General features: G+C 38.5%; 1 protein-coding gene across 19 annotated transcripts in view; it reads right to left on the bottom strand.

Annotated features, from left to right (window-relative positions):
- Positions 1-27,737, bottom strand: part of MYT1L (myelin transcription factor 1 like) — a 345,697-nt gene that overhangs the window by 52,032 nt on the left and 265,928 nt on the right. For 10 of the 19 annotated variants that reach the window (XM_054063077.1, XM_054063078.1, XM_054063079.1 and 7 more), the window contains 8 exons: positions 27,245-27,335; positions 24,797-24,904; positions 21,455-21,666; positions 14,372-14,619; positions 11,820-12,056; positions 9,985-10,106; positions 9,560-9,622; positions 8,994-9,062 (listed from right to left, as the gene is read on the bottom strand). In XM_054063077.1, the coding sequence (XP_053919052.1) occupies positions 8,994-9,062; positions 9,560-9,622; positions 9,985-10,106; positions 11,820-12,056; positions 14,372-14,619; positions 21,455-21,666; positions 24,797-24,904; positions 27,245-27,335 (1,150 nt within the window). The remainder of the gene's footprint in view (positions 1-8,993; positions 9,063-9,559; positions 9,623-9,984; positions 10,107-11,819; positions 12,057-14,371; positions 14,620-21,454; positions 21,667-24,796; positions 24,905-27,244; positions 27,336-27,737) is intronic. The other 9 variants (XM_054063095.1, XM_054063090.1, XM_054063086.1 and 6 more) reach the window with 2 other exon arrangements.

The following is a 27,737-nucleotide window of genomic DNA, read 5'->3' as shown; positions in this document are numbered from 1 at the left end:
ATGATGTCCCCATTGATTTGCAGTCTGAAAATTCGGAAACTAGATTCCATCCATCTCTGTGTAGTGTTAACTCTGAAGCCTGAAGACGACATTTTAAATATCACTCTGATTGACTACTTAACTGCAGACCATTTAAATGAAACTATGTATTTAGCATAATTATGTAAACTTCATCTTAAATATAATTGATTTAGACTTCTTTTTTCCAAAGCTCTGTCTTTTTTTTTCCTTTTTACCACAGTCCAAAAAGCAATAGATAACAATAATAATGTGCTTATACTGCAGTCCTCCTCTGCCTCTTTTTTTATTACAGAAAACAAGTAACTACCGGAGCTGAGAGCAGTGTAAGCAGAGCCAAGCATAAAACAAATAATTAATGATGGCCAGTGTTAAAATACTCTTAAAAATCTAAGGTTGTTTCACACAGTGTACACCAAATAAACCCATGCTGAAAGAGCACAATGTCGTTATCTGTAGAAGGAGAGAAACCAGCAGACTTGAAGCAGTGGAAATTGTGTGTATTAGGGCAGAAGAGCAGTTTTACATGCAGATGAGGAAATGTAAATTCCACTTACTGGGAGTATGAAAAATATTGTAAAAGAAGACTATGATGAGGTGTTTATGAGGGATGTGGGATATTTTAGAGGTATAAAACATTGATATAGATATTACAGTGCTGCAAAAAATGTGTTCCACATAAAGTCCCAATAGCACTGAGATAAAAATAAGGGGGTGAACTTAACCGCATGGTAAAATCAGATGTTACTGTGCAGATACAGACACCAAGTTTTCGACTTAGCAATTGGCCATTCTACGAAACCGAACAATGCAAGGAATTTTATAACTTCAAAAGATTTAAATAAGGCAATCAAACATGAATGCTAACCCAAGAGAGCAGCTGAGGGCATTTGCGCGGATCATCACTGTTGTATCTTAGCGTAACTCCGCTGAAGGCAATAGAGCTACGCTAATTTACACCAACTGAGGATCCAGACAACCGTATTTAGGACTTCGAGTGACAAAATTACTTTTATTTTGGGGTACATATTAAAAGGTTTTGGCAAGTCTGACCAAACACAGAAAGTGCAAAGCACTGCACTTTTAATTCCCCTTTTAGCAACTGTATAGTTAATGCAACTTCCCACGGGGATTGCCTCAGCACTTGGGATATACCACAGCATCATGTTGCAGATCTTTGCGGATCTGGATGAAATGAGCCATTGGTTATGATCTGTTGAGTTGAAGCAAAAACGATCAACATCACAATGGGAGTTTGCACAATAACCAAATTGTGCCAAAGAAAAGACCCTTGAATCGAATATGAGCAAACGCCAGGCTGAATGAGATTAATTATGTAGGACACATTCAATGACAAAGAAGTATGACCAAACCCAAGGAAGGCAGAGGCAACTGTACAAATGGAAAGACTCCAAGACAAGAAGGCCTTAGAGAGATTCATTGGGCATGTTAACACAACTAAGCAAATTCATTGAGAATTAATCACAATTAAGTGCTTCTCTCAGAATAGCTGCTTGGGGACTGCACAGACTGGCACGGGAATGACTGACAAGAGAAAAGTTTTGAAAATTAAAATGAACTGTCAAATAAGCACTCACACTGAAACATCTGGCAATTAGCGAAGAGCTTAGGAACTACAGGTCGTGTCTTCAAAACTGCCTAAGTTGTTAATGCAGATACTGAATTCCACTTTCAACGTTAGGCATTTAGAAACAGCAGGGATGTGAATTCCCGGCACTTACATTCCTTCTGAAGACAAAGTTCAGACTCTTAAGTCATACAGGTTGCTTTGAAAGAATTACTCTAATTCAGTGAACGAATTGAGACTATTCCAGGTGATAACTAAGCGGGAGATGGTTTTAAATACTGATTAATATCCAAAGAGCAAAAAAGTACAGCTATCAAAATCTTTTGTTTTAAATAATTAAGCGCGTAAATAAAGAGGCCATAAACTATTTGGATACTGTAGATGCCACTGTGCAAATGAAATCTCTAATTTCAGAGCATTTCATGGTACTGAAAACTTACTAAGGCCCTGATTCTGCAAGGTGCTTCATGCAAACAGTTTTGTGCTAGCATGGAGCATTACACAGTATCAGATGTACTGATATGCAGATGGCTTTTAAGGAGCTTTTTAGAAAGTACATGCTTTTAAGACCACCTCTCAGTAATGAAAACAATGATGAAGGGTCTTATGTAAACAGAACTCAAGTATTTTCCAGTTTGGAGACAAAAGTTGACAAACTTAAGTGAAAAAAAAAAATGGAATGACTCAACCTTACCAGAGTCTGAATGAGTTATTCTAACAGAAAAAAAGCCCAGCCACTTCCATATGTAAAACTTATTGCGACTACAGAGATGAGGTTGCTGCAGATGATGGGTTTCTATACAAAGGACATTATCATAACACCACACAACATGAGGTTGGAAATGCTAGGTATAACCTACAGTGCCCATTTGAGTATTGAGAAGTGCAGCAACAGAGCCCAAGGTGTTCTGTTCTGGCCAGGCATGCATGCTGCCATCAAAGATAAGGTATCCAAGTGGAAATCTGCAATAAATACAGGAAACAAAAATGCAAAAAAAACCCACTGAAACCACATGAGATTCCTAATTTCACTTGGCCCAAGGATCTAGTTGAACAAAAGGGGAAAGATTATTCCTAATAGGTGAACTAGTACTGAGGATATATGTTCCTTGGTTTTGTTTTTAATAATTTAAATTAGATTTGCACACTAATTTGCAATTTAATAACACATTAAAAACTGCTGTTTGCTTTACCATAACATTGCAGATAAGTTAATAAAATACTATCAGTTACAAATTACTCACTCTAGTAATTTTTAACATTACTCCAAATACATCAGCTCTGGTACTTGCAATCACATTTTCTATATAAGTGTTAGTTAAAACATCAAGGAGTTTAAAAAAGTATCTGCAGATTCAAAGGATAGCATTTAGATACAAAGGAGTATTTCATTATAATGCAAGATTACTTACTAGGCTCAACAACCTCAGTGTTCAAGAAAAACTCTAATGACAACTTCCACTGTGTTTCCCATGTAGACAGACAATAGAAACAGGACAGAAACAACAGGGGTAAAAAAAGTGATAATAAGAATGGCAATGGTTATTCCTCTTGCAACAAAGAGTTATTTTCTAAGAGAAAAGCAAGTGAAAGGTATATAATGGGTCATAGTCTTACTGAGTTCTTACAAGAGGAGAGATGCAATTTCAGCAGGGAAAGGGAAGACAAGACAAGGCAAGACAAGGCAAGACAAGGCAAGACAAGGGTTAATACTCCTGTGCAGATGAAGCCACAAAGGTACACTCAGGCACTGAACATCAGAAGCACTTCAAGTGACAAACACAGGCTGTAGGTGGAGAAATCACTTCAGCAGCTAAATAGATCTCTGCAGGAATAACTGGTTTGAGTACAAAAAGTGACCGCATATAGGGAAAGCAATGAAGATTTAAAGAGTACAGGTACTGATCAATGTCTAAGATTAATCTGGTTATCTGTGTAAAAAGAAGAATATTTCTGTGGCTATACTAATATATCCTAGTATTTTTTGCTTCTACATTTTAATTTCGTATTTGGAGAAGGCCTAATTTTTGCAAGATTACTAAAGCAAGGAATAAATATTGCCTTTTTCAGTAATACTTTACTTTATATATTCATCAGAACAAATAAAACACAATCCTCTCTGTTTCTGGGAAGATATTCTTTCTTCCCAGTGACTAGTTCTTGCTAAGCAAATTACAGTAAAATTACACTAATAAAAAGTGAATGTTAGTGATTAGAGTAACATGGAAGAGTCACGAGGTAAGGATATAATTTCAACCCAGAAAAAAAAATGTGGGGAGTTCTCTTCTTCCTAGAAGAGTTGTAGTTAACAGGAAAGCTTCAGAGAAGCTCACCTTCCCACGTGAACTGAATGGAAGGCACTGCTAGGGTGACCCATCTGGGATTAGGGAGACAAGAATAAAAGGAAGATAAGAGTAGAAGATGACCACCGAGAACATTGAAATTAAGGTGGAGTGACATGGAAAGAAGAAGGAGGTACAGAAATTCCAACTCTCACTTCATTGTGGAGAACGTGCAATAACAGGCCAAGCTCCTCGCTTTGAGTTAAGAAGAGATGTGGAAAAGAAAAGCTTTCAGACATCATTTTAAAGAGGGAAATGAGACCATACTCCTTTCTGTCAGTACTGTAGGGGAACACCAAAAGATGCCCATCATAGAAAAGAACGACATGTAAAGTCTACATAGAGACACAAGTGCTTGGAGGCTGTAGAACTGAGCATATCAGAACGGTATTGTCCAGACTTGTAGGTACCTGGTTGAACTGCAAATCTTTGAGGTTCAGATTCTTTAATATAAGCACTAATGGGATTTGCTGTCAGAAAACTGACCCAAAGGACAAGGGTAAAAGTTGACAATTTGATAATGAGTTCCACGGTAGACTAAGATAATACTTAGTTACTTATGGACTTTGAAAAAAATATGATTATTTTTATATTGAGGAGGCACTAATTAGAACTAAATTAGTTATTTTCTGTGAGTCTCTAGTACGTAGGTTCTCAGGTTCCCTCTTTGGCAGTACACAAAGTAGAAATGTTCTCAGCTTGCTGCGTTTTGGCTGGGACTGATTTCTTGATGATGAAAACATGTTTTTCTAAAAATAATAATTAATTCTAGGTTTATTTCTTTATTTGCTTTGAATAAAAGTGCTTCAAAATGTTGCTTTTTTATAATATTTATAATTCTACAATGGGATTACATATTTGAAGTAGGGTAACTGTTACAAAACCCACCTATATAAGAGAGTAAAGAAGGAAATCTGATAAGGAAAAGCCCCTGGAATTAAACTGGATTTAATTTATGAATATTTTAATATTGATAGCTCTGACTGGGTGGGCTGTTAATTGCTTTCCAATCAATGTTAAATTTACTCATCAATACAGTGTCCCTAAATCCTTTAAAAATTAGTAGCCTTTCACCAGTATTATACCCCAATTCTTAGGGCTGGAAAAGTTTGGATTCTTGCCAGATATTAAGTTCTTCAGAGAACTTAATTGCCAGCAGCAATAACTGAGAACTAAAGCTGAAGAAATTCTTCTATTTGGAGACCATTGACCAGGGTGTGTAACTGCTTTGGTCTGCCAATAAACTATGCATAAAGACTCTCACGTTTCCGCTTGGACCTTGGGCGAAAGTAGAAAATTTGTATAATCTACAGAGCAAACCTGAGCAAGAAGCCTTAAAGAAGAGAAGCATGCATTGTAAGAAATAATTAGGCTGACCATGGAACAATTTAATCGAAAGCTGCAACATTATCATTCTGAGAGCCAGGAAATGTGAATTTTGGAATTCATGGAGCCACAACTACCAAAAGCAATACACTAAGCATAACTGTTGAGTAAAATAATCTTTTCTCTAACCTTTTCAGATTCTCATATTATTTTGATTGGGAATATTATCTGAAAGATATTCATTAATATTCTTTGAAGTTTCTGATTTTTTTAAATTTTATCTAGAGATTAAAAAGAATCAGTGCTTTAGCAAAATTCCAATTGGGAAACTGCTTTATATGTAATTTGTGTATGTTGTACAACACACAGAAGGAGAACACGAATTGGTAAAATATAATAATGAAAACTTTACCAACACATAATCTAGTATTTGTTACATAAACTATGCATGGCAAAGCCATAAAAGTATGAAATCTTTCCAAAATATGCAGTCCAGAAATGCAGGTCCTATTCTGCAGTATCAGTTCTTCTACCACACTCTTAGTTGTTCTCCATAACTTGCACTAGAAAATTATTTCCCAGAAGTGTTAGAAAGGTTGAAGGCTTTATGGATGGCTGGAATAAACTACATTGAAAACCGGAACAAGGAATAAAAGCTGACGAAGAGATGGAAACTGTACAGATTGGTAGAGACAGGACAGAAGGGATCTCAGCTTGGGATAGAGGCAAAAAATGTGTATACATTTCTCTAGAGCCTGGGGCAGGAGCCAAGGTTATGGGTTCACACTACTCTTTGCTGTCAGCAAATACTTATAAAACACTCCAGCAATGTTCCCTACCTCCTCCTGGTGCCAGTCCATGCAAAGTGTTATACCTTCCAGTGCTGTTTGCTACCACAATAGTTCAGGTGACCTATATAGCAGATATCAAAAGTTCCCACAGTGCTGGTGGCCTGACAAAGAGCCAGTAGGATCCCACATTATGGAATTTCTGCTTTTTTTTTTTCAATTTGCTCTTTTTAAAAGCAAGGAAATTATACCCCAAACCTCACACACAGAAATAGAACAGATGTAAACGACGTACTTCACAGTTTAAAAAATTCCGAAATCAAAATCGCTTTGGTTTAGCTATTTTGTGCGTATGCATTATCATTTACACGATCACATCTTCTTCCATCTTAGGCGGAGAACAAGAGCATAAATGAGAGCTCTGTAAAGGATGCTGCCATACGTAGGACTCCTACTACTCTGCTTTCAAATATATGTGGGAAATGTGAAGATGCTTTACTTCTCTCTGTACCAACTTCATCACAATGACTAAGAGGCAAAGAATAATAAAAAAATAAATGGGATGGAGGCAAGAGATGGGTTGATTAGACGACGAGGCTGAGACAGGACGCAGAGAAGAAAAAATGATGAAGGAAAATAGGACAGAGTGAATCGATCAAAGGGAAGCCAAGAATGATCAGGGCTTTAGGGGAGGAGAAAAGATAGTCCCATTGCTGTTCTGGAACAGTGGACTCTATCCTACTTTTTCTGTGGTGTTCATCCCTTTCCACCAACGTGAAATCACTTGTTGTGTAAAACTGCTGATTTCCCACAGCTTCAAGTGAATTCAATGACTTTGTACATATACGGTCCTCTATAAAGCAAAAATCTCTGACAAACTGAGTTCTAGATGTCTGAAACTGAACAACCAAAATAATATGCTGAAGTTTTCTGGCTTTAAAATGAGACTAATGCTAACCCTGACTTACTTAAATGTATATTTGTAGGTGAAAAGAAATTAATTCATTTATAACCATGACAAATTAATTAGGACATATTCCAATGCAATGATAGTGACAAATATGTGAGTGAATTAGCAGTTACCTCCTGAAAGTACAGCCTGAGAAACATGCAGTGAATTGCAGACAGGGCCACACATGGGATGAGGAGGAGAACAGAAGAAATTCATTAGCTGTTTATGCAGTGATTACTGTCTGCCCTGTGCGATGAACTATTTTGTTATCTTATGGAAAAATATGTGATCTGAAAATGAAGGATTGTGTTGTAGTAAGCATGCAAAAGAGAAATGAGTTGAGTTAGCCTGCTTAAAGTTCTGGAATTTCCTAACTTGTGAACTCACTTAAGAGTTTTCCCGTGTTCAATGGTTATAATGACAACTGCCAAATGAATAATCCGTGCTAAATATTAAATAAATTCTAGATGCTAAGTCTATAAATATAACTTTAAACATGACTTCATCTTGTTCTCTTTGCTTAGGCAAAACTTGAAAAGGTTGGAGAGAAAGTCATGAGGCCGGAGTAGGGTCTGAAGTTAAAATGGTTTGGTTTTCCTTCCTGGTCTGTATTAGGTAGGCCTGACTGCAGATGCTTGAGGAAGACTGAGAAGATGGGGTAATTCAGGAATGCTTCCCTAACACGAGTGGAAACTTTATGAAGGGTTAGAGCAGCAAAGCATGTGCTTAAAGGACCATTCATGCTGCCCTAAGAGTCTTGGCTGTGTTTTGTTTATGTAATCGCATCTCCTTGAACATCTATCGCTTGACTCATCCCAACTCAAACCCAGGTCCGAATCTGAGTTTCTCTGGGTTTATGTGCCCGTGTCTCACCCTGCTTATACTTACATGTTTTCCCTGATCTCATTTGCATCCCTTCCCCTTGCATACCACATACCATATAGTCTTCTAGCAGCAGACACCAGCATGATCTAAACTAGTTTCAAAAAGTTGTTTTTGACTAGTTGGGCAATGAATTGTACCTGCTGCCCCTGTTTTTTGCATCTAGTAACTAGATTAGCTAAGACTAGAGAACAATCATACTTCAGCAGTTTTCTCATGCCTGCTTGATCTTTCCCACGCTTTGTGGTTGTTTTCTTCATCAAGGTATGTACTGAACTGAAGAAATGCTATTTTAAGCACTCGTGCACAGTAAAGACAAAACTCTGCTTAGCATGGCAGCATAAGCTATGCACTCATACTTTCCCTATCCAATTTTTCGATTTACTTGTGAACCTCTTTCCATGTTAACCATAATACCAATTCAGGAGTACCATTACTTCATAGTTCTAAGAAAAGCTATAGTTCTTCAACATATAGAGTTTCAATCAAGGAGGAAGACTGATCAAGGCTAAGTCTCACGATTCTCTAACTTTCATTGCTCGTGACTGTCACTCCAAAGAACTGAAAGGAATTGTAAAGAAGGCATTTCAGTTGGGGAGTAACTAAGTAACCACTAGAAAACATAGTCAAATGAGTAAGTGCATTAAGCTTATCACAGTGATACAAACCTCGGGAAAGCAAATTGTTTTCTCTTCCTTCTGGTTTATGTCTGAGAAAATACAGCACTTTACTGGTTGTGTAATCAGAAGTATTTCATCAGTCTAATGGCATGAGAATTTTCTGTTCTAACTAGCAAACTCAAATGTTCCGAAAAAAACGTTGAGTAGGCATTGAAACATTTAGATAAATTCCAGAAGTTCTGACTTTTGTTCATCCCTATCACCTAATGAATATGCAAAAGGAAATACTACGTCAACAGACTTTATGTATAGAGCCAGCCTGTATGGAATTTTTAGAGACTTCAACACGTGTTTCAAGCAGGATCAGCCTCTTCTGCAGCAGCTCTCCAGACAGCCTTTCTAATTGCTGATACAATTATACGCAATTTGTGGTCAAATACATATTTAAAAAGAAAATATTTGTTCTTTATATCTTACTTGAGTTCTTGTGAGCTTGTGGCCAGCATACTTCGAATGCTTTTGTCAGCCAAGGGACAGCCAGATAAACTGTAAGACATGGCAGGACATACAAGTAAGTTGATCTTCTTATTTACTAAATGCTCCAAAACAAACACAACATAAAAATTATAAAGTAAAAGTTTGTAATGCAGAAAAGCGATGGGGCAAGTGCTGTAATATTGAATTTTGTAATATAGTTAACCCTCTGAATATATTTAGGTATCAACATTACTTCCAAAATTACATACTGTAAATGTTCTTGTTTGTTTGTTTGTTTCTGTATGAACTAGCAAAATGTAACAAAAATATTTGAGATTCCTGGGTTAACTACTTAAATGCTTAAGAATACTTCGGAGAATTTAGCAATCTATTTAAAAATAAAAGACGTTTATACAACACACAAATTAGCATGCTTTTAAGATCAACATATATTACTCAAAGGGTTAACACATAGTTCAACATTTTACTTTGACAGCATTGTTGAGGTAAGCTGAAAACAATAAATTGAAAAGACAGAATCCACCATGAAAAAAATGAAGTCACACCTTCTATGTGAGGCGTAATTACCAGTCACATGACCACTCCCATCACACCCTGGTGTTGGACATCTGCCACCAAACAAAAACAAAAACAGCCAAAATAGTAAGTATGTTTAAAAAAAAAGCTTTTAAAGTTTCATTGTTTCCAGTTTAGCTGCAATGACTGCAAGGGGTTTTAAGCATCCTAATCGAAAAGCTGCAAAATGAACAGGTTTAAATGAAAATGGCGTCTCAATACAATATAGCATCATTAAGAACAAGCAAATACACGTTAGCTTATCACTTTACTTAACTGGCAGTTTGAAACATTTATATGCTGCAAATGTCGCATGCTCATACTGCAAGGCGAATATGTACTCGTTTGTTTAAAAAAAGACAAAGAGAGAAAAGGTTAAAAGGAGAAAAATAATTTCACCTCACATTATGCTTACGTTATTAAATCCTTTTTGCTCTCTTTGCATTGAGGGTATTTGGGTTTAGGACTTGGGATTGTGACTTCCCCAGGATACCTTCTTTCTTCAAGCGCCTCTTGGAAAGGATCCAAATCTTCTGGCTACGTGCAAATATATGTGCATTAGTTTCAGCCGGGTGACGTTACAACTTACACAAAACAATGCAAAGCAGAGACATCAGACCTTATCTCCTTCTTTATCCTATCCTGCCAGAGAAAATTAACAAAATTATTTTATTGTCCTTTATATTCCTTCACCTAAACTCTTAAATAATATATCTGAAGACTCAATAATATATGGAATATATAGTTTATTTGACTAGAAAAGGGGCAGGGGAAAAGCAGTACACAGCTTTTTCTATTGCTGTCTTTTTTTTTCTTGCCTTAAAAGAATCACTATTTTTTCCTAACATTGCCATAAAACAGCGGAAAGGGAAAAAAAGTTTCCTATGCATCAAAATGTCATCTTAAATAACATTTTTAACAATTTTGAACATCTCAAAGATGAAACAGAAGCAATCTTGACATCTACAGGCAGAATCTCAGTCTAGGCCTAACCTCGATGGATCTGTTTGGCAAACCAGAATTCAATTATTTGCAATTAACTTTACTGATGCATTCAGAAACTCAGTCTTCTGTTTTGGGAAGGAAGTGTCTGAATGTCTTGATCAAGTGATTCCTGCAGATGGCGCGATGAACACCGCAGTAAAAACAGGGAGTTCTGCTTGCTCTGAAAAAAAACCCCATGCTATACTGTCTGGTTTACCTCACAGATCCTTGATGGTGACAGATTTCCTCCTAACTCCAGTTAAATTAATAGCAAAACTGTAATTAACACCAGAGCTAGAATGCATTAAGTGTATCTATAGAAAATGCCACTTTGTTCTGTGTTTCAAAGTTACCGAAAGGAATTTTATGTTCTAATTAAAATTGGCAAGAGACGTGTTATACACAAAAATGATTAGCCTAATTTTCGATTATAAACCAGGAAAATAGCAGGGAATAATCTCTAGAATTCTCTAAACGGCTAAATCGCGTTGAGTGTAGTATTGTAAACCTGATGAACAAAAGCAGTGACATCAAAACTTGTCAGCAGACCTCTTCAACGTCTTGGCTGCTTTAAGTTTTGAGAAGTAAAACGAATTCATTAACATTTTTTCTTTATTCGCCGCTTCTGTTTAAAGGGTTTACTGTTGTATTGGTATTATGAATCAAAAAGTAGTACGTATTTCTAATATGCCTTCTTTGTATTCTTGAAACAAAGTATTTCATTAATATAGGCCCTTTCACACAGACAGCTATCAGTGGTGTCTAAGTAATCTAGAAGAAGATTAGCTGAAATAGCTGAAAGCTTACATTATGCTCTGCTGCTTTTGTTTAAATTGATTTCTAAGTAATACATGCTTTCAAATACTCAGCACATCATTTATGGTTTTCAATTTCAGGAGAATATCTTGTCTTGAGAGCTGATTATCCCAGTACTGCACAGTTATGTCAACTTGCTTACACAGACTAACGTAATCTGGACACAGCGAAACATCTTTACTGCAGAAAATATTTGTTAATAAGATGATGCTGTTAGAAAACATGATTCATATTCATGGTTCAAATGTTGTCTTATGGAACTTAGTCACAGATTAGATGTCAGCCAGCATGATACAGTCCTAAAGATTAACCAGCAGAATGTCCTTTTTGTAGAAAACCACAATTTTTCGCACGTATTAATTTTGTCTCCTCTTTCCCTTCAATTTGCAGAAATGTAACAAATTACCAAAATTAGACTGAAACGAGAGCTAATAGATGAAAAAGACATACATTAATCTCTTTGGAATCATCTTCATCTATCCTACTGGGCTTCATTTTAGTGTAGTCCACTGGTAAGTCCCAACAGTCACCCTCGTTCAGTTGGTAACACCGGTTATTCATCACAGCTTGCCGTTGCGGGGACATTGGCTCCAGTGGTGTCAAAATGGTACAGCAACCATCTCGCTGCCTCTGCTTGTTCATGCTCAGATCCAACGTCCCATTTTCGTCGACTTCCATATCAGGATTCTGTCAAAATAAGAAAAATACTGTTAATTTGGCTTCACACTAGCGAACTGTTACCTCTCTGTGTTCTTCAATCTGATTGCCTAGCAGAATGATAAAACGCTTTTCCATTCCTGTATAGATTGTAAGCATTGAGCCCCCTCCCACACATAGCATGATGCTGTTACACAACATTAATGCTGTTAAAGTAGATTTCTTCCTGAATGGCTCATCTGATGTTTGGAGGAAGAGGGGAGAGTCTTCATTACCCTTCCTACCAGCTGGCACACAGGTGCAAAATTTGGAATGAAAAAGAGAAATCTCTGAAGGTATTTTCTTGTCTCTGTCTTTATGCTCTCGATTTATTCTCTGACAGGTGAGTATCTATGAGGTAACATCTGCATAATTCCTCTTTCCAGTCCTGACACCTGTCTGGATGGTTAGACTAATAAAAAACAGCTAGCATCAAATAATCTTCGTTTCTTTGTTCATTTAACCTTAACAGCCCTTGCTTGAATAGATAATGTCAGAAAATTAAGAAGGGAAGTAGGATTCCAAAACAAGTCCTTCTGGGCACCATTTGCCAACGAGGAAATACATTCAAATTTCACAATTCCTTCTCTGCAGAGGTGAATTTATTACCATTTCATATATATCTATCATTATAATCAATAAATTTAGGCAGCAGAATAGTTGCAACAATGCTGCCAGTTTCTGTGGTGACGAAGGTACTGTGAAAAGTGGGTGAGTATGAGCTCTGACTTTTATAGAAACAAAAAAGGGGTTCTCATATTAGCTGAGGAGAAAGATCTTAAAATTTTAAGAAACTAAGGGCAGATAAAATGTAAAACCTCACAGAGAATATCTCATCCTTTCAAAAATGAAGTACTCCACAAGAAATTTGGTTTCAAAACTAATGTGAATGCAACTGACTCCTCATATGTCTGATGACTCTTCTCTCCTCTGGAGTAACAATAGAGCTGCAGAAAAGCACTGTGAATGCAAATCTCTCTTTCTGAATTACCGTCTTTTGTCAGAGCATATATCTAATTGCTGCTCTCCTCCTAATTTAATTTAGAAACAGCTTGTTTATTTTCTCAGATTCACTCCTTCAGTCTCAATATAAGGTGACACATTAAGGAAAAGGCCCCTTCTGGTTTTAACACAGAAGATTTTTAGCGTTGTATTCCAACTTTTTCCATTGTGTTGAGATAAGAGAACAACTGCATTTATTTACATACCAGAAAGAGATTTCCCTCCTGAACAGCATTAAATAAATTAATATAAGAAGCAGCATTTGAAAACAAAATCACCAGCCACTCCAGCTTAAATTGCGATTATTACTAATACCTACTGCTACGGGTTTAGTTTGCTACGAATGATCAAGGAGCCTTACACGATGAGGGGAAGAAAACCCTTTGTCTATATGTAGAGGAACAGAACATGTCTGCCAGCTCAAAAGCTCTTCTGTAAGCACAATAAAAATGTTTCCTCTGCACTGCATCTGTCTACTTAACCATCTAGTGGTCTCCTATGGGTAGCACTGTACTGTTTGCTGGTGCATGTTAAACACCCATTTCTTAACAGCTATCAGTGTTGAAACGTAATGTTTATAATGAAAAAAAAAAAAATCTTTGGGTAATTCTTTGATGAATGTTAATAGTGCACTGCTTTTCCTAATGTATAAAGCTTAACAACAAAAGGTTTTATTTGCATCTGCGTAGCCATTTCATACTATACTGAGGCTCTATGAACATAGGGAACATTAGTGACCCTGTACTAACGTTAAACACATTTAAATTCACCTGCACTAGAGGATTTGTTCATTTTGAATGTATTATGCAGTGACTTTAAGAACTGTGATATCTCAGACAGGCAAGAAATTATAACATACAAGTAGCACAGATTTCTTTGTACCGGATCTTACAACCGTAGGTCCCATTTGCGACTTTTAAATGAAAATACATTTTTAAAGCTTAATCCTTTCACAGTATGTATGAATTAGACTGTGTTTAGAAAAAAAATAATTCAGTAGTGCAATTAATACCAAGTGTCTTTTATAATCATAGATCTCACTAGTAAGAGACGAATTAAAAAACAAGAGAACGTGCTATCAGTATCATCATTTTATAAACCGGTTGGGATTTCCTGAGATACTTGTGAGCATCTTTTCTCTTTTTTTTTTCCCTCCCTGCTTTAGCAGAGCCACCAGATTATGTTAATTTTGCGGCAAATAAAACCCCAAACACCCGAGATGCACTAAAGCTGTTCTATCAGGGCCACCGAGCAAGTGCAGTAACGAGAAATCTTCATCAACAAACAGAATTACTAATTTTTACCCTGGCACAGAGATCCTGAGGCTTAGTGGAGAGGTTCTGAGGCATCTCCCTGCAGCGAGTGGAGAGATTCAGAATAGCAGTAGCAGCCATGTGCGCTGCCTCCATGTCATGAGTATAGTCAAAGCTGCTCTTGCTGCAGGTACTGCTGGCACTGCTGCCTCCACCACAACTCATATTGCTGCTGCTGCTAGGGGCATAACTGCTTGTTGTGCTGCTGGTTGGACTCGAATTCTTACAGTAGCGTTTCGCTGTGGGAAGAAATATGACAAGGATGACTCAAAAGAACGAGCATTCTGCATAAGTGAAGAGAAAAAAAAAAAAACAAACTGCTGGAGGTGAAATTTATAATGAGCAACAGTAACTGATGCAAAGAAAGAATGGGAAAAAGAAAACCAAGCCGGCAATAAGAATGATGGCTGTATTTCTTGATTTCTGTCTGTGACTTGTTATATGTTACATATGTGAGTTTGTATGGAATTATCGCCTGTAAAAATTTGCGTGACGTGATCATGAATCGTTCTGACAAACAGGCTGGGATCTGGAAAACAATAAAAACACAGAAACACTGCTTTTACCCCACATATATAGTCAGACAGAAGGCAGGATCTGCTTGGCCCGTTCATTTTTTATTAAAGAGGAACGACATAATTCTACGGGAGCTTTTCATGTTTACGTGAGCAAACTGTTAATTTAAGGCCTACACTCCCTCGAGCTGCGGGAGATCGAGCCCCCAAGAAGGCCGAAAGGCTTCGTCTCTGGGCCACAGTGTTAACTCAAACAACCCAGACTGCCTAAAAGGTTTCTCCTTCCTACATCACAGGGAAGTATTCTGACACTGGCCGACAGAAAGCAGAGCACCATGATGGAAGAAGAAAGGTGTGAGCTTTACCACGGCTTGCACAAAGGCAGAAACAGTGGCTTTATAAACAGAACCAGATGCGGCAACAACCTGAGCACCTACAACTCTTCTTAAAAGCGATAAGGGGCAAAGACATCCCTTCTTTTTCACGCTGAGGGCAGCGGCACTCAGCTCACGTGGCTCACTCTCTGACCGACAGATGCCATGAAGAGCTAAGGCACTAAAAACCCTCACGTCCAGTATATCTAAATACAATGCAGCCCCGTTGCTGCTTTGAAGAAACACTCCTTGCAGCCAGAAGTATTATAATAATACCACAAAACAGCCCTATTAGCTCACTTATTCTCCAACCCTCTTCCCAAATCAACTGTTTTGCAAGCGTTTCTATAAAATGCAAGAAAGCTGCAGCTCATCTCCTAAATCTAAAACTTTATGTATTTTCTGAAAAAAAAATGAAAGCCAAGATCAGAGGGTACATACATGCATATTACAGCGCCTGCTTCCCCTGAAGATGGAAATATACACTGCAGAGATCATACCATATAGTACGGGATAACAATAACCAACTAGCATGCTGATTAGAGAGCTATACAAAAAAAAGGTCAGGCCCTAGCTAGAGCTCTTCCGTGATGGGCTCCATTTAAATGCCAGACTCTTCAGGTGTATTTGTCTGAGCAGACGTACGTCTGATAATCTGCTCCCACGAGCCAAGCCCATTTGTGAAGCACAGGCTATTTTGGTAGGCAGGCAGGGTTCAAAAGAAGAAATCTGAAAGCAAAATTTCTCTACTACAGCTTATGTCATCCTCCTTTCTCGAAAAAAACGGAAAAAAAAATATCGTAGCATTATTTTTACTGTGAAGGAAATAGTGTTTCACTTAATTCATAACAGATGAAGTTTGTTCAGGAAAGCCGTATAATGCACAGGGTGTGATTTACTTTTTTTTTTAAAGCAAAGTAAATGCTAAATATTCATCACGTTTCTTTGTTTTGAACACATAGCAGTGCTACCGTAGCGGGGTATCCACTAATAATAAACCTGGGAACTATTTCTCAAGAGGTTCATTGTTAATAAAGTAGTCAGTGGTGGTCATTAAAAATTCAGCATTTATCCATTGTTACTTTGTAACGGTATCCAAGACACACAAGAATTTTCCTACACTTAAGGAAGGAAATAATTGAATAATTCAGTTTCTACTGTGTTAACACAGCAAGGACCCTGTACCACTAAGCTTGTCAAATTAGAAATAGCTTCAAAATTCATATGAACAAATAAAACCTCCGTCACTCACCAAAAATGTTACTCTTGTTATAGCAGGTCACATTTAGACAGACTTAGGAGACATACTACATGGGAAATTATATATATGAGAATGTATATTAAAGAAAGGGAGGGAAAGAGGCAGCTTTATACATAGGACTAATCATCAGAAACTCATACAAGCTCTGATACGGACTCCTCTGTGGCCTTGGTTAAACTATATTATCCCTCAAATTTATTTTCCCTATAAGTAGAAAGTTGCTACTAAAATTTACTTGTGTTGTGATTCACTTGCAGAACACTTTGAAGAAGTAAGCTGCTATAAGCTTGCTATGCAGTTATTCACTTTTGTATTACCAATAATTTAAGCAAAACTCACTTAGAGAGAAATGGCCATCATTGTTTTAGCTGTACCCTGGCTGTACATTGGAAGATGCTTCACATAACCCAGACTATTCATTTCACATTAGCTTTTCAGGAGAAACAAAGATCACTGATTTATAATGAACTAAATCAAGTAGATCTCTAACGAAGGGAAAGTTGTATTGCTTCAATACCAGATAATTTTTGCTATGTCCCTCGACTCTGTGGCACTAGATTTTGGAAACTCTGCACTCCCCCCTGTGCTTTCATCTGTGAAACCAGATACGGAGAACACTTTTCCCATTACATAACAGACACAGATCTAATCCACTGTGTACCCACACGGGCCTCCTGCTGGATACACCTAGGGGCTAATTAGAAAGACCCTCTCTACGTTTACTTCTTGCTAAGTAATAATGGAAGAGTGGGAAAGATCCCAACCACATAAAGGACCAAACTGAAATACTTGGAGTGGAATTAAATTCTGCCCATGCACGCTCGTCCCCAGTACGTTAAGTAAACTACAATTTCAACACTTTTTCTGACTTGCACAATAACCTAACTTCAGATATCTGACCTAGTCGTTATAGGTTTCCCCTACTGCAGTGAACAAAACCAGGGACTTTCAGGCAACTATTCACCTGACCAGTTTTAAATACATGCTTCAGGAGGAGATGGAGAAGTGTCTATCTTTCTCCTTTGATCAGAAAGGGAAGATGAGTTCAGATGTAGGTGTTGACGTAATAAAAAGTCTAGATATGGTTAGATGAATCCCACTCCTAGCATTTTCTCGGTGTTCTAATGGAACAGTCCTGCTGGTGGACATCCCACCAGTGCTGCTGGTGGGATGAAAGGAGCTCCTGCTACCACCTGAGCAATTGAAAGGGTTGTTGTCTCCTCTGCCTGCTGTGTCCAAATGTTCTTATCTCTGCTGCTGCATACCATAAGCCCAATACTCAATACACTATGTAACTCGTTTCAAAGGAAAAACAAGCCCACAAACACAAGATTTCTCAAGAATTACCAGAGCGTCCTACTCCACAACACAAAGTATCCATTTTCTGTTTGTTTTTTACTAAAGATTACTGGAAATAAAATCAAGACAACAGAATCACAGAATCACAGAATCACAAGGTTGGAAAGGACCCATTGGATCATCGAGTCCAACCGCTCCCAACACTCCCTAAACCATGTCCCTAAGTACTTCATCCACCCGTTCCTTAAACACCTCTAGGGAAGGCGACTCGACCACCTCCCTGGGCAGCCTGTTCCAGTACCCAATGACTCTTACTGTGAAGAATTTTTTTCTGATATCCAACCTGAACCTCCCCTGACGGAGCTTCAGGCCATTCCCTCTAGTCCTGTCCCCTGTCACTTGGGAGAAGAGGCCAGCTCCCTCCTCTCCACAACCTCCTTTCAGGTAGTTGTAGAGAGTAATAAGGTCTCCCCTCAGCCTCCTCTTCTCAAGGCTAAACAACCCCAGCTCTCTCAGCCGCTCCTCATAAGACTTGTTCTCCAGCCCCCTCACCAGCTTTGTTGCTCTTCTCTGGACACGCTCCAGAGCCTCAACATCCTTCTTGTGGTGAGGGGCCCAGAACTGAACACAGTATTCGAGGTGCGACACAGTATTCGAGGTGCGACACAGTATTTGAGGTGAATATAAATAAAGGAGTTATTTATATTCACGCCACTCACCAAATATACACTTACTGAATATATGATCTCTTTCTCTGATGATGCAAATAGAGCTTACAATTAAAAAGGGGTTGAGACATGAAATTATTTATTCTTCATATTCTTAAGACTATTTGTGTCATCTTATATAGTCAGAAAACACAAGCACTGTTTACTAGGAAGTTCCCCCAAAACCTTAGGCTCATTTTCAGGATGACTTTCCAGAATAAAATCAGCTTTTATATAAAAGCATATTTCCTGCATAAAAGGTGTGCATTTTTTACCTCCATAATGCCTCTAGTGGCAATAATTACTAATTTTTTTGGCACACAAATATGAAGTCACATAAAAATATTGCAAAGTTTCTAGAGGGAAAAATGGCTCTTTTAAGTGAAAAACCTCCTCCTGAAATCTCCTTCACAGTTCCTTTGAAAGTCAGTGCCAAAACTTTGACCGATTTCAGCGTGCCTAGGATTTCACTTCATCTTTCTATAAATTTAGCTGATTTTCCTGAGGAATTTCAAAACCGTTTGCCAATTTAAGCCAAATATAATGTATCGTCTATGGAATATCAGAGATGTGAGTCCTAAGGGTTTCATGAAAATCACTCACATGGCACAAAACAACCCCTCTACCTAGGTCCCATCTCTGGGACGATATCAGCCCATCTGTCTGTCTGGACAAACAGCACACATATCACTTGGAAGCAGGTCCAGCATGTGCTGCTTCCTGCATCACCAGGGGTATGGAACAAATCCATAGGGAATTAGCCTTCATTTGGCAAAAAACACGCTCTAGCTATAATAGGCTTCAGCTGTTCTGAGCACACAAACCCCAATATACTTGCTATACCAGCATGAATTGCATATATTGTGTCCCTTGGTCCTTTCTGGCTTCATCGCTGAGCAGTGAAGCAAGCTACTCCCAAGCTAATCTCCAAGTAAAATTCCAGTTTATAGAATCATAGAATGGTTTGAGTTGGAAGGGACATTAAATCCCATCCAGTTCCACCCCCCTGCCATGGGCAGGGACACCTCCCACTGGCTCAGGCTGCCCAAGGCCCATCCAACCTGGCCTGGAACCCCTCCAGGGATGGGGCAGCCACAGCTTCCCTGGGCAACCTGGGCCAGGGCCTCACCACCCTCAGTGTGAAGAAATTCCTACTTATGTCCACTCTAAATCTGCCCCTCTCCAGTTTATACCAATTTCCCCTTGTCCTTTCACTCCAGGCCCTTGTAAAAAGTCCCTCTCCAGCTTTCCTGTAGCCCCTTCAGGTACCGGAAGGCACTTCAAGGTCTCCTCGGAGCCTTCTCTTCTCCAGGCTGAACAACCCCAACTCTCTCAGCCTGTCCTCACAGCAGAGGTGCTCCAGCCCTCTGACCATCAGTGTAGCCCTCCTATGGACCTGCTCCAATAGTTCTATATCCTTCTTATGTTGAGCAAAGGATCTTCTATATCAAAGGAAGATGAGCGTACACAGAGGCAGTAACCTATATCACCCTAGCTTTTCATCATTTAAGGCCATAGTTAAACTTGTGTTTAATGCTAAATTTATTTTCAAGTTCTGTTGATTTGGGGAAAAAAAGTGGAGTTTGTAACTATTTGCTGAAAAGGGGTCTTAAATAAAAAAAAAAATCAGTTGCTTAAGCATCAGTGTTTTGATCTGAAAATGCCCATCCACAGGATCCTCGGCAATACTCTGACTCCTTTCTGCAAGAGTAGGCAGAGCGCATACACAACAGCTAATATCTCATTTACCTCATATTAATGTACATTCCTCAGCTTCCTAACCACATTGAGAATTAATGCTTTACCTTTAACAATGTCATGCCCTTATTCTGATACAGGAAAACAAGACGAGTGCAGGAGAGGAGAAAAAAGTGCACTTTTACTCAAAAATACATTGCTTTTCACAACTTATGCTATAGTGCAAGAGCATGCCTACTGATTCTACGGGAAAGCAAAATATCAGAAATATAAGAAATATGAAGGCTCTAGCAATTTTCCCTTTCTCCACTTACCTACTTTTGAATGTTAGAGTCTGTTCAGGCACCAGCATAAGTTGCTCTATATAGTATGTTTATTTCTGTTTTCCTAAACAAAAATTTGACACCTGCCTGAAATTTCCCATGGTATTCAGTGAGAAGTATCGAAAATTTTAACCAAAAAAAAAAAAATCTGTTAACATTTGAAAAAAAGAAAATAAAAAAAGGGTAAAGGCACAATTTGGTTTTATATATATATATATACACACACAAATATGTTACATATATATATGTATGAATATAATTGTATGAAAGAATTCTGATGTCTACAACCCAAATCCTCATTCTTTATCTTGCAGTTCACATTTCTCTTGCCTGACAGACACCATCTATTGTTTTCTCCTGAATTGAAGCCACTTCCAGTTTATCCTGAAATTGTCACCTATGAGAGGTTTTCCAGAGTTGGAAATACAACAGGTGTATTCATGAGGACAAAATGAACAGAAATGTCTCATTAAGTAAGTAGCAGTGATTTCTGAAGTGCAATGAGATTCAGGTTTTCTACTTCCATATCCCCACAGAGCAAGTCTATTATCTTTATGGGTTACCTGAACTACTGTAAGGAAGTCAGAATCCTAATGTAACCCTTGGGGACAGGTCTCCCAGACAGCAACATAAGGACTAGCTCTATTATTTAGCTTTTATTGCAATCTCAACACATCCCAGGAGCTTAGTAGCCGGAGAAGTTCCGTGCAAGAATCCTGAAGCAAGCACTGCATAAAACAACGCTTTTAAAAAGTCCTTTATAATAATTTACACAAGACAGCATTCCTCATGATACTATATGAACATGAAAACGTCTCATTTGTATGATGTTTACATATACAACAACACGATTAACTGCAAACTTGTCTCTCATGTAGAAGAGTGTGCACCTCCTACCATCATATCCTTTGGGGGATATATCTCTGGATTGCACCTTGGGAGCTATGGCTCTCTTGCCATAGGCATGGTTGTCATAACTGTTATATTCAAACGTAGTCTTAGAGTATTTCTCTAGTTCCTTGGCCAAGTTGGAGCGGGGTGTGGTGGTGGGGACATTGTTTCTGTAGCCATACTGAGGGATCTCCAATTGCTTAACAAAGCACATGGGCCTAGAAATTAAAGATATGTAAAGTTTGTTAGATGCAGTTCAGTTTACTGTGTCTGTGCACAATTTATAGTTCAGATTAGAAAATCTTAGTTACTTCTTGTACTCAAGAGACAGCAATATATTATTGCATTTGCTTAGTTTGGTTATTTTCAGCAGACAAACAATATATATTTTCTTGAACAAAGCCTAGACAAAATTAATTCTAATACCACTGAATGTATTCTGTCGCTAAAAGTGTTTTTAAAATTCTAGTTTGAAATACTTCAGGGTTTTCCCTTTCCTGATGTCATTGCATCACGTAGCAAGCATTCTCTCTTTTGGGAGGTGAACTAAGAGAGGGACGAGCAGACTGACAGAAGAAGTTTGGACAAACTTGCTTAACTCTCAGAAAGATAAAGCAGCACCGGAAGCTTTCACTTAATTAACGAAGTTGCCTTCTCCATTGCTTTCAACAGAGTTGTACGGTGTTTTCCTGCATGCTTTCCAGAGGAGCTGGTCCTGTTTCATTCCTCTATATACAAATCCATGTTCATTTTCAGAACAGGAGAGTCTCACGTTCTCTGCTGACTTTGAGCGGCTGCCTCGCAGGTCCTGCTCACCCTTAAATGCAAAGGTCTGGCAGGAGCTGTGATTCCTTACACGCAGATACGCCCCTCAAGGAAGTTCCAGCAAATGAATATAGAATAAAATTGTATCGGCTAAATTTCTCAGGGAAAGAGTTAGGAAAAAACCCTGACTGATCTCATTCAGCCATAGGAGAAACTTGTGAAATATCAGTAAAAGAATGCTGTAGGGATCTCCCCCACCGTCATGCTGTCTTCTGCAAGGAGACATGCAAGTCATCAGCTCTCAAAGCAGGTAAATGAAGATCAGATGCTGCAAACCTCACCCATATAAGAAAGTGTTGTATGACTGGGTCATAGGGTGCAAATGCTACTTAGTGCTGAATATCTACCTATTGTATATAGCAGGAGGTAAAGACGATGAACAGCACACCTGAGGTGTTTCTGCTGGAATAAAGAATCATATAATCAACTCTCTTTTCTAAAAAAAACCCAGAAGGAACATTCATAGAAACATAAATTCAGTCAGGATCAGAAGTATCATCAAGCTGATTGACAAAATTGAATGTGATAAATAGTAAGAGATAAGAGTTTGAATATTATGGGGTTTTTTTCTGAATGAATTCATTTTCACAGAATTTAGTCAGGATAGTTATGTAAAGATCACAAGAATTCGCATTAGTCATACTCTCCCCTTTGATTTATGTATGCTCATTCCTTTAGACACATCTTCCTCACAAAATACAGTGGGCTCCTTTACACAATAAGCTGATATGAATAATATTTTGATCTTGTCTCAAGATAATCTATATTTAGCTAAAAAATTGCAATTCAGATCCTGTACATTCAATGCAAATCCAAGATTTCCATGGAACACAAGCCCTACAAATCTGATTTCTTTTTAAGCAAGAAAATCTAAATGCAGGTGGGATGGAAACTAGGATGGAGACAAATACTCAAGATTTACTCTTAGAACATCTCTGTCTGCCCATCAGTTACCTGCATGCAAATATTCTAAATAGCTCCCAAGTTCTTCATCTTAAATACTTGAATGACTTAAAGGTAGAAGGGAAGTAGGAGGCAAGATGAAAGCATTATTTGAGTTGTCTATAAAATCTGAAACACAAGGCAGGCTCACAAGCAGAGTTAGGATTGCAGCGCAGCTTCCTGGGGAGTTTGCCAGCAAACTGGATGTTGCTTTTGAGCAGCTGCCTCCTTTGTGTGGCATCTAACTTCAGTGGCTTCCATCTAATGAGCAGTGGTAAAAGTCACTGCATTTTTGATCTGTCTTTTTCCATCAAGTGGAAATCCATGCTATTCCTTCAAAGAATGTCTTTTATTAATAGGTTTTGAAGAATCGTTCCCTAAGAAAACTGCCTGTGACGCTGTATGAAAAACTGTGCAATCTGAATAGGGGCAGTTAAGATAAAGCCCGTCAGAAACAACCTGAGGAAGGAGAACAAAGTCAACAAGCAAGACAAGAAGAATCTTCTGTAGATGTGAACCACAATTCCATGCTCTTAGCTCTATGGAAAGAATGTTTTTTTTAAAAGACCATCAAGATTAGAGGAAGTTTTAAGGGAATATTCGAAGAGTGAAAGTAGAAAACTTTCATTTTAAGCAGCCCTATCAGATTTTAAATCTAGAAGACAGCTAAATACTCAGAAACCTATGGGATAAGCAGGAAATTCTGGGAATTAAAGCTGCGGCACTTCCTCCAAGCTCTTCGAGGCAGCTGGGAGGGATGAAGCTATCCCAGCCCACATATATCGCAGTATCCATGGAGAAATTCTGCAGCTCTTGGGGCATCATCAGCATAAGGCTGGTACAATCATGCAGAAGTCTAGTTCCTTTACATGGATCCTTCACACTTCAGCTCCTTAGAAATAGTATCTTTTCCACCCACATATCTCAAAAGAGGAGACAATAGCACAGAGTTGGATACAGCTTTGGATAAACACGGAATCCTACATGGATGGAGGTAAGTGCATCAAAGTGGTTCCAGGTCCTCCCCTTATGAAACTTTAGGAAAATTTTTCCCTTTCCATCCTCCCTGGCAGTGAGTGGGTGAACAGAGACAAAGAACTGGCCTTATTCTGGAATCTAAGCTATACCTGCTTTTTTTTCCAAGTGTCCTACAAGATGCACTATCAGTCTGGTAATGTAAATAGGGCTTCTGGTTTAATTTAAACTGATATTTACTAGTAAAAGCCTGCTGAAAAAACCAAGACTTACCGGTAAATATTAGTTTATTCCCAAAAGATACCAACTTTTTTCACATTGTTCTTAGACTTTGCACTCCAGCAGTCATCTTTACACCAAACAATGCCTAAGATAAAAATGAGCTTTTCAGCTTTACATGTATTTGCCAAAATAATTACCAGCCCTCCCCCATGTAAACTGAGTGGGAAATATACACTGTGAGAATTGGATCCAGAAGCCCTAATTCTAACTCTTCTTTAAAGGAGATATATATGTATATAAAATGTATATAAATATAAATTCTCAGATTAGGTGAATGTGTGATGAATTCTGCATAATAAGAAGTATTATAGTGATTTCTAATACCTTAAAACCCGATCTGATGCCTGGTTTGATTTTGACACATCACAGTTCTGATGCTTCTCTTGAGCTTTAGCCAGTTTCTCTGCTGCAGCAATAGGACATCCAGAGAGGCTGCAATTACAGAAAGGAAATTTAATTGCCTTGTCCTGCATAGTTTCACATTACAGCACTGATCCAATTACTCCTTCTCCTCCTTAGCCAGCATCCGGAAGAATCTGAAGGAAAAGAGTGTCCAAAAGCTTTTTGGTCATATGTATTTTTTTTTTTTTCTAGAATAGGCTTCCTTTCTTCTGCTTTCAAAGTTGCATGGTAGATCTTAGATTTATTCTTCTTCTCTGACTGTACATGGGTAGATTATTCATGGATGTCAGCCAGTGAACGTATCAGTAGGAGAGGAGAATATAAACTGGAATCTACTGTGCAGCTCTGCTAGCAGACTTGTGACCTTTATGCATCTACAAATGTTGCCGGTGAAATTGCTTCTGAAGATGATTAAATGACACCATTGCATAGGCCAAATCTTGCACTGCCTCACACCTCATTCAGCTCCATTAACTCCAATCTTTTTGCAAGGCATATAAATGAGCGCAAAATTTGGCCTTGGGTCTATAGGTCTACATCTCAGCTATGTTTTACTCAGTGTTTGTTTATGACTTTCAGCCACTAAAGTTTGTTTTCTAATAGCAGACGACATAACCTGAAAAGAACTTCTGCCCTTGAATTGAAATTCAACTACGTTTGCAAATGCTGAACTGTTATTGAAGAGACAATAATGAGGCTGATTCTTCTGGAAAAGATTTAGAACAGGGAAAAATACATAGATGCCAGCAGATGGTGCTCTTAGTGAAGCTGGAAAAACCTGTGACCTGACAATGCAGGGGGTCCTTTCCTTGTCATAGTCTATTGCGTGCTTATGTGACCGCAGCTCTCCACGGGAAAAGGAATTAAAATGAAAGGCAAATCAGTGCATTCCCAGATGTTCCTTTCTCTACAGGAAATAAGAGAGGGGAAAAAAAAAAAAAAGAATAATAATAATAATAAAAAAAACCCCAATGTGAAGCAGAGCAAAATGCCCCAAAAGCTGCAGAAAGAGGTGAGCACAGACTGCAGATGCTCCCTGCAGCCCTCCCTCGCTGCCCTAGTTCTGCAGAGGGGTGAGGGGGCTCTGTGTGGTTTCGGAGCCGTGCCAGAGGGCAGCTGCACTCCGCTGACACGCTCTTCTTCAGACACCTCAAATATTCCAGTAGACATTCAACCAGAAGCGAATACTGCTTCGAGCAGCAGTAATTCCCACAAAGCCTTTCTCAGAGGGTTTTTTTTGCTGCGTCGGCTGGCAGCATCACTGCAGAGAAGAAAGGGGTACCAGAGCTTCTTGCAGGCAGGCTGATACCCACAAGATCCTGCTGGGAGAAACGCTCTTAATATGAGGGGCTCTCGGAACCCAGAGCTTGAGAAGACTGAACGTCCATTACCTCTGCAGTCCCTTAAGCCTTCATGCTACAATTAGCGGTAGAAAAGGAGTTCGATAATAGGAATCTTGCGCAGTTCCTTTTACCCTCTTAACCCACATTTCCTGGATGTTTTAAAATTGCAAGGAAATAAGCGAGATCCGGTCGTTCTGTGGGAAAACTACGACGTGCTAAAAATTATAGGAATGTTTTGATAATTTTGTTATTTGTTTGAAATCATTGAGTAGGCAATGGCATCCCTTCTAAAAGAATCTATTACTAATCTTAGGAAACTATAGAAAGGTAGATTTTTTTTTCTTTTCCTTTGATCTTTTGTTTGGTGAGAAAATTTACATTTAACATTTCTAGCTTCTAAATCTTAACATTTTCATAATGTTTCCTAAACAGGCAAAATTCTAATTCAGTTTCAGCTGAATAAGAACTTTGAGGTCAGTAGGAAAGCTAACTCTGATGATGTCTGTGTAAGGAAAATGCTGTTTTTTCTCATGTATTAAAAAAAAATAATTTGTAGGAGTAGAGTGGATTTTTTTTCGTGCACTATAAAATAATCCCTGAAGAGAGTGTAACGTGAGAGCAAGAACTCTGCCCTAGTCCTGCTGATGTTGGTGGACTCTTCCTTCTCCCTGCGACATACCCGTAAGGAGTCACACCATTTGTTTTATATCCCTGCTGTTCAGCTAATATCGAAGCAAAATGCAGAAAAAAACACCCCAAAACCTCCACCAAAAAGCTAAAGGATGCTTAAAATGTCTTCTGTGGATCAATTCATCCATACCGAACAAACACACACTCGTCCTCCTCAGAAAATACATGAATAAATGTTACTCTTTTCAAATGGATAAAGCACACGAAGCACCATCTGTCAATATTAAGAACAAAACAACGACACACACTCACACCCCCCCGCCAATGGACTGCTAGAAGGGCTGCAGTTCGGAGGCACTGTTCCCTCTAGACTGGCGTCCAGCGATGGCATCCTTACCTTCGATGGGAATTCCTGTTGCTATTTACGTGGCCCCGGCCTGTGCAGCCTGGTGTAGGACACTTAAGAACATTTTCATGCATGGCAAGAACTTGACAAGGAGAGTAAGAGAAAACAGCAGAGTATGAAAACAAGAAAAAAAAAATCAAATCCCAGTATATATGAAACCATTTTAAAACAAAGCAGGATTCATTAACAACCAGCATTCCTCAAAATACACGTGACACACATAGCCAATAAAGCCTGATGAGGGAAGTATTGTGATCCTATTCTCATTAACACAGGGCAACAGTGAAAGTTATGAAGGTTACAGAACCTATAAACGAAGGCACCTCTGGTGCAACAGTGAAGCAGAAGACTTCCGACCTCTTCTTTATACAAAAACGCTAAGCAAAGACCAGCTCAACAGTAAAGTGTGAGCTAGCAATGGCCCAATACGGAATTACAGACTAGAAAAATTCTTTTGGAAAATGTACTCATTTGTAATGCACAG

This window comes from Cuculus canorus, chromosome 3 (assembly GCF_017976375.1).
Source record: "Cuculus canorus isolate bCucCan1 chromosome 3, bCucCan1.pri, whole genome shotgun sequence".
NCBI classification, from domain to species: Eukaryota; Metazoa; Chordata; class Aves; order Cuculiformes; family Cuculidae; genus Cuculus; species Cuculus canorus.
This window is presented reverse-complemented; position numbering and strand designations above follow the sequence as displayed.